The sequence below is a fragment of the Saccostrea echinata genome, unplaced genomic scaffold, assembly GCF_033153115.1.
Source record: "Saccostrea echinata isolate AGI-Se365-2 ecotype Australia unplaced genomic scaffold, CSIRO_AGI_Sech_v1 ptg000054l, whole genome shotgun sequence".
NCBI lineage: Eukaryota > Metazoa > Mollusca > Bivalvia > Ostreida > Ostreidae > Saccostrea > Saccostrea echinata.
In genome coordinates this window covers 9942314-9950375 of record NW_026889803.1, presented here as the reverse complement: position 1 = coordinate 9950375, position 8062 = coordinate 9942314, and the positions used below count along the sequence as shown (strand labels likewise).

At 35.6% G+C, this 8062-nt stretch overlaps 1 protein-coding gene across 1 annotated transcript; it reads left to right on the top strand.

The window, feature by feature from the left end:
• Positions 1 to 5937: 5937 nt before the first annotated feature.
• On the top strand, positions 5938 to 7170 carry LOC133171633 (uncharacterized). The gene is made up of 2 exons (XM_061306422.1): positions 5938 to 5990; positions 6132 to 7170. Exon 2 carries the CDS (start codon positions 6144 to 6146, stop codon positions 7149 to 7151), a length of 1008 nt encoding a protein of 335 aa, XP_061162406.1. The 5' UTR covers positions 5938 to 5990; positions 6132 to 6143; the 3' UTR covers positions 7152 to 7170.
• Positions 7171 to 8062: the final 892 nt, after the last annotated feature.

The window sequence follows — 8062 nt, the reverse complement described above, 5'->3', positions numbered from 1 at the left end:
ACTATAAGCACTGAGCTCACAAAATGATGCTCCTGCTTCCATATGAGTATAATGGCAAAGTCCATGTTTTTTTAATGGGAAACCACAAATATCTGGCCAATCGGAACGTAAAATTAGGAGGTGCACAATGTATGCACAATATAATAAAGATTATGAGTCTCAATAAATTTTATTCTGTGGTATAGAAGGAAGAGATGGATAACCCCCCCCCCCCCGTATTAGGGAAAAAATTGCAGTCTCCGTGATTTTCTATGGGAAATATCTGTCCGATCGAAACGTAAAATAGGAGATGCACAATGGCACTATGTAGAAAAAAAATTCTGTGTAAGTCTTATTAAATTATATTGAGTACACAGTGTAAGAAGAGTTGCAGATAAGGGATGGCTATTCCCAAGTGTAACACCCCCATCACTATATACCACCCTCCACTTTTAAGCGGGGATATACAAAGCTAATTACAGCGCTTGTACTCCTCCAATAACGTCTCGATGACCTTCATTTTTTGTTAGTAAAAGAATTTCTGTTCAGTTGTACTTCTTCCACTTAACTAAAATTGCTTCTGACGGGATTAAAAATGAAAATAAAAATAGGAAAATATCAAGAGGATGCTTGCACATAAATATGACTACTAATGGCTTGTTGTTATTGAGTATAAGATTTAAAAAAAAATCTATATATTCCTATGTACAATTTTGCTCATCAATTGTGGCCCCATCCTACCCTGGGGGTCATGGTTTATATACTATTGGAGGATGCTTTCATATAAATATGACTAATCGTGGCTTTGCTGTTCTTGAGAAAAAGAGTTTTAAAGATTTTTCCTTAATGTTCCTATATAAAACTTAAATCACCTATTCTAGCCCCGGGGGTCATGGTTTGGACAAAATTAAATCTTCACAATGTAATGAGGCTTTCACAAAAGTTTAATCTTTTCTGGCCCAGTGGTCATTGAGAAGATTTTAAAAAGATGCCATTAAATTGTCACTAATTCTTAATTATCTCCTCTTGAAAGAGGGCGTGGCCCTTCATTTGAACAAACTTAAATCCCATCATCTAAGTATGCTTTGTGGCGTGTTTGGTTGAAATAGGCCAGTGGTTCTCGAGAGGATGTCGAAAATGTGAAAAGTTTACAGACGACAGACGGACGCTGGACGGTGAACCACGCCAAACACCCTTCGATCAAAAGCTCACTTGACCAGTCGGCTCAGGTGAGCGAAAGACGGTAAATAATTCAGGCATTGGTATAAAGTATGATAGGCTTTGAATTCATGGCTTTTTGATAAGTTGTCTTATAAAAATTATCAGTAGGTGGGGGTTACACCTTCCATACGTCAGGTGCCTATGGTAATTTCATGCTTCATATAGCTTAATGTACTAAAAAATCGGTAATATATTGATGATCAAACATTGTGTCTGCGGATGTTGGATGTCTCCAACTCCCAATGCCACATCACTCGATAAATTGATACAAGTATTTACTATTTTATCACATATATGTGTGAATTTCTGTTTGCATAGATTGTTTTCATAAACAGCTATTTTTGCCAGGAAATCCAAACATATGACAAAAGTCATTTTTATTGTGTAAATGTTCCCACACAATGGATATGTGCTGCGGATGTATAAAATTGCTCTCTTCCATCGCAGGATGAGGCAGGACAGACGGGTAGTTTTCAAAGTAAGAATATTTCATATATTAAAAGAAAAACTTTTATTTTGAATAAAAGTTACTTATAATTTATATGTAGATTTTTTTTTAAATAAAGAAATAATTTAAAACTGTACAACGCATTGAGATATAGGCCCGGAACGTTAGTAAATGTAACGTTGAAAGATCACGCTATTATTTCCCCTTGTTTCATATTTCACTGTAGAAAGTAACAGCATGAAATTGCTACCTGAAAACACTCTGACTATATTTCCATGAATTATCTAAGAATTTTTCTTTACATTTTCTATGAAAAACTTTGAAGTATTGTGGTCACACCCTTGTCGGTTGGTGAGGTGGGGTGCATATCTACATGTTATAATAATTACTTGCATATTAATTGAACAATTATGCAAATAAAAAATGGAGACATTATAATGAAAGGGATTTTTTTAACTCGTTTAACCTCTCAACTATGTTTTTTTTTTCACGTGCACCATTGTAAAATTGATATTGCTATAAAAATGTAAATCAACACATTTTTTCCTTTCTTACATATTTGTTTAATATATTGCTGCTCAAGCTCAGAATATAATTACCTGTTAAGCAGTTCAAAGAAATTTCCCATACATGTATATTTTCCCATAAATCCTTGTCTCAAGTTTGAAAAAACTTACATCTGCACTGCATGAGTTGCATATAAATTTGACCATTTATTGCTTAGTTTGATATTAGAAACTAATCAAACTATATTTTTCTTTGTAAAATCTATCCTGTAGCCCTATCTCAACCTCAGGGAATGACTTAAGTAAATTTAAATCCACATTTTATGTATGAAATTCGAAAGTTTAATATAACAGTTTTCAAAATCATCACATTTGAGGTAAAGTTTTGGATGAATGGTATATGTATATATTTCTTGTTTGTCGTAAGAAGTGTGTTTGCCTGTATTTTTCTCAAAATGTTGGCTAAGTGGGAAGACACCGGATAAATAGCTCCTAAACCCGTTTTATTTAGACGTCCACCAGTGAACTTTATCACGGAGAACCTAGCACGAAAAGGGGAATAATACAGCTGCCATCGTAGTTGACAATGACGAACTTCAAGCGGGCGACGTAAAATATCGCCGTCTTACGTCGCCTGCGTGGCACAGTGGTTATATTGTTTGCCCTAGAGTCGCGGGGTAAGGAGTTGGTCCTTACGTCGCGGATTTGAATCCCAATGCAGGACATGGAGACCGGTCCTTCGGATGAGACCATATAAACCGAGATCCCTTTTTGCAGTATAGGTGCTGGCACGAAAAAGACCCCTCACTACTCAGAGGTCGTAAGTGCCAAGTACAGGTCTAAATTTGCAGCCCTCCGCTGGCGTCTCGATATGAGTGAAAAATTCTAGAAGGGACGTTAAACAAACAAACGAGTAAATCTCCCTCTTACAGTTCTATCAGCTCTCAAGTATATTGAAATGACCATGCAACACGGAAGAAACCTGACGATATATAATTCTATGACTTAAATATTGATATACCATACAATTTTCAGTGTTTAGCGGTGTTTTGAAAATGAAACAATGTTTGGTTTCACGGCCCCGGGTAACCTCTCTCAACGAATACATCAGTTAAAGATGCAACAATACCATTTATACACTTGATCTATTATTGGTAATTATAATGATTAAATTTTCATTCGTTTATCTAAACAATTATTGTCTCTTATTTACCTGTATCCCTTACCTGACACAGCGTTTACTAAGTGGCACGCGCCCCGAGAAAATCGCGTACATGTTTCATTACATGTAACAATCCAAATTTGCAGAATTATATACTGAATATTTTTAACAATATTAAATCTTTTATCAAAATATTTTAGACAGTACAGATGATATTTCAATATTATTCATTAATGCCAAACTGGCGCTCTATATCGGGGTCGCAATTCAATTTTACCAATAAACGATATTTTACGGTATAGGGCACGAGTTATACTGAAGAATATTAGTTATGTAAACAATATAACAAAACAAATAATACACACTTAATGTAAAATAAGATAATATTTGTACTTTTATAGTGCATAATCCTAGAATACATAAATAATAATATAATCTGACTTTTGTCTACGATAATCGTCGGAGTTGTTTAAAAAATACAACATTTCGCCGACCAGAAAAATACCCATCTTTAAGCCTATAGGTCGGACGTAGAGTTTTGGACAGAAAATTAACTCCCCCCCCCCCCCCCAAAAAAAAAAATTATGGGCGAGTGTATAACGGCAGTTCATTAAACAGACAGAGAACTCGCAAATGTTCCGGGAAAACATGCCCTCGATCGTGTTCAGAGAAAAGAATATAACTTTTTTCTCTTTCCTTTTGACGTTCTTGTAGACACCGTAAGAGCTGACCTGCTGTTGTCAATCGTTGAAACACTGGGCTGAGTGGTTCAATAGTGAATTTGCTAGTTGAAGAGATTCAGTATCAGACCACTGCAAAATAAACGCAGCACCCCAGGAATTGTTGGATAACCGGATTCTCCACTATATTGTATACCCAAACAGAAACTGGAAGCTGCACCCAAGACGTAAGGTGATAATAACAAAGTGGATAGCCTGTTTCATAGAGTGGACTACAGCGTTATCTAGTGTGGCGCTCTTGGCACACACCGGCAGCTAACTAGAAACGTACGCGTGCAACAGGTTAATTATTGCGTCTGAGGAGTGAAGTTCAGTCTCATAAATCCATATAAGTTGGGGTGGGGGTGAGGGCATTGAAAATGTTCACCCCAAGAAAACCAAGGAAGTCGAGGTTGGCAGTGGTTTTCGAGGAGTGATATTTTTTCAAAGATACATGTGCCACCAACTACATGTATATGCAATATTCAGAATATTATACTGAATGTTTTATACAAATATGTAACAGTGAACCATAAATTCTGCGCAGTCAATTTTCTTTATTTCACCCGTCGTCAAGCTATCTTGAATGTTGCTACGTTCTGTCCACAGGCACCTGACGTTACTTATTTATTTTTCTTTTAAAATATATATATATATATATATATATATATATATATATATATATATATATATATATATATATATATATATATATACCCTACCTAATAATTCACGTGAAATATTAGGTAGGGTTTTTTTTTATTAAAAGAAAAATAAGTAACGTCAGGTGCCCGTGGTTCTGTCAAACTAAAGGGCGTGGTTTCATCATTCTGGGGATATTAATGTTTTCAACGAATGTTTCTCGACGGAGGTTCAACTAATTTATATGAAATTATAAAATTTAGGAATTACATGTACTTTCCGTTTAAACATAGTAGAAGGCTAGCCACTGAGAAAGCCACTATTCCTCTTTGGTAAAATTCCTCGTGTGATAAAATATTTGGCACAACGTAAAGGGGCACTTTTGAAAGATTATGGAGGGAGGGGTCACGAGCATCTTCATCGTTAATTAAGCTATACTCTTGATAATTTGACTCGATAAACAGTGCGTATTTGATTTTTCTGGTCGAAAAATTGACTTGTGAACAGATACGGGAATAGTGTTCAATGCAAAAAAAAAGTTTCGTTTATAGTATTTTTGTTAGTTAGTTAGTTTTTGTTTGTTTGTTTGTGTTTTTTTTTGGGGGGGGGGTGTTTTGTTTTGTTTTTTGAGCGATTAAAATGTAAATATGATCATGTACTTAGACATCATCCGGTGTTCACTATATGAGAAACCCATCAAACGTTGGATCTATGAGGAGCGTGTAATTTGATGGCGTGGTGAACAGGGCAGACGTGGAATGTCACCAGCAATTAAGTCCACACATAATGATCGAGACAGCAACCAAAACCCTGCAATTTTTACCTGTTGGCCTAGGAGATTTGAAGCATGTTAATATGAGTTTATTTTAGGTTTAGAGGCTAATTTCGAAATTTACTCAATAAAAATTCGTTTTTAAAACTTTCTGTTTATATGTTTATTTTAGGAAGGTAATGCTTCTCGCCTGTTATGGACTGAACAAGAATTGTTGAATATTTCCACTGGTTTCATTAACTACAGAGAAGCCTTATTTATTCCGTAAATTTGATGAGACAATTTAATACATTATGTACACTAATTTTATTTACCAAAGCTGTTTTACCTGGCAAACAGAAACCACGTGGTCGGTTATCAGTGAGATAACGAATCTAGAAATAAATTTGTACGTACACGTGTCTGTCTTTGTCCGAGACGGGATTTCCTTAAAAAAAGTGACCGGTAAACTAGAAGAATCTATAATAATTTTGTGATTCATTTTTTTATTGAGATTTGGATACTCATGTTGTCAAAAATGGTATTATATCCATAAGGAAAGGTCAGTCAAGTTTTCTTGTGTTTGGATAAAAACACCTACACGTGGTACGCGCCTTAGTTGCCGAGCACTTGAAGGTCGAAATCAATATATTCAGTATTAGAATAAATCTTTTTGAATGAATTTCTAATCCTTATATTACAGGTAGCGGCCAGGATGAAGTTCAATTTAGCCGTGAAAGTTGGCTGCTTGGCGTTTGGTTGCTTCGTTGTAGGCTGGTTCATTGCTAGTCTACAATGTGTCCACAATCCCAGTATAGCTCCGGTGGTAGATAGTAGTGTTAACTTTTGGAGTCAACCAAGAACTACAAAAGCACCGATACCATCTGATTGTTTTATATATCAAAGAGATGAAAAGGAGTGGAAACCTAGTAACATAACATGTGGTGATACATCCAAGTTTATGAGAACTACATTACATACAAGCTCTGGAGACACGCCTATTTTTATCTATGATCCTCAAATAGATAAATGGGTTAGCGGAAGTTTATATCGAGATGGCAGATGGGAACCCCAATTTGTTGATATAATTTCGAACATTCTAAGAGCAGATAATGATCTTCATTTTATAGATCTTGGTACAAATTTAGGAGTTTTTGCGTTATCTGTTGCTAAAATGAACAGACAAGTACTTGCTGTGGATGCATTAGCAATGAATATAGAGCGCTTATGTGCTTCCATAAAAGCAGGGAATTTTACTAAAAATATTAAAGTAGTGTATAACGCCTTATCAGACGTTAGAGAAATGGTGTCACTTGGTGTAGATAAAGGAAATGTTGGCGGAACCTTTGTAGCAAAGGACAAAAATCAAAATAAAGTGAAAGGAAGTGAAGTTGGTGGTAATTACGGTTCTGTCCAAACGGCAAAACTTGACGATATGTTAGAGCTTCCGGGATTTAACGCCAAAAAAGCTGTGATCAAAATTGATGTGGAAGGATATGAAAATAGAGTGTTCAGGGGTGGGGAGGAATTTTTCAAACGAGTGAATGTGACAGCAGTGCTAATGGAATGGTTATGGCTTAAAACAGGTCCAGAGGGCCAAGAAATAGTAGAATTTTTTAAGCGCCATAATTTTGAAGCCACTGTTCCGACAGACAGACGTGTTTTACCTATTGACCAGAGAGGACAGTGGCCAAACGATGTCTTATGGCGTAAAAAAGTTTGATGATAATTCCATTTTAGTAAAAAAAAAAAAAAAAAAAGAAGTGAATGGAGGGTATATATGATAAGAGTATTAAATTAGTTTTACAAATGTTTTTACTTTTCAACTATTATGTTTAGATTTGTGGATGGGGCTCCATATCCACTGAAGAGTATTGAAACAAATACTAAACATCAACAGGGAGAGGGAAAATTTATCACCTGGATTTACAGTGTATCAATTCCATACATACTTTCTTGTTTCTTAGTTGAATCTGATTTGTCGAGAAACATTTGTTAAAAAACACTGTTACCCTCTGAATGATGAAACGACGCCCTCTAGAGTGAAAGAACGTACGTAGCAACATTTTCCTCGACTTTGCCTTGGTTGACAATGATTTCTTGGGGTGAAATTTTTCAATGGTTCCCTCAAGTACATGCAATATTTATATATCCAATGATATATGAGAAGAAGAAACACGCCATATTAATTACGCCACTCAGTTTCCTGTAGAACTTGAAGCCAATGTCATCTTTTTAAATATACCATGTGTATGTTTGTTGTAAAACATTGAAAATCAGAGGAGGCGGTTCAAATCCTCTGACAAACCCACCCTCAGTTGGATCGGCTCGTTTTGGTGTTAAATGTCACTTCAAATTAAGTGAGGAATGATGACATTATCTTAACAATACTCTCGAACAATGTTCGCAGTCATTTATGCAACTATCACCCACCTGGTAAATTTGGATAATATGCTTTAAGATAACAAAACAAGTCCGTGTAAGGATCATATCACTCCAATGACTGACCTATGATAAGTTTTACGGACGTGTGTCCTAAAATCTCAATGTTTATCACAAGAAATGGAACGTATACATTTAAGAATTCGCTCATATCTGGTAATTAGGATGAAAATTCTCATACTGCAGATTGAT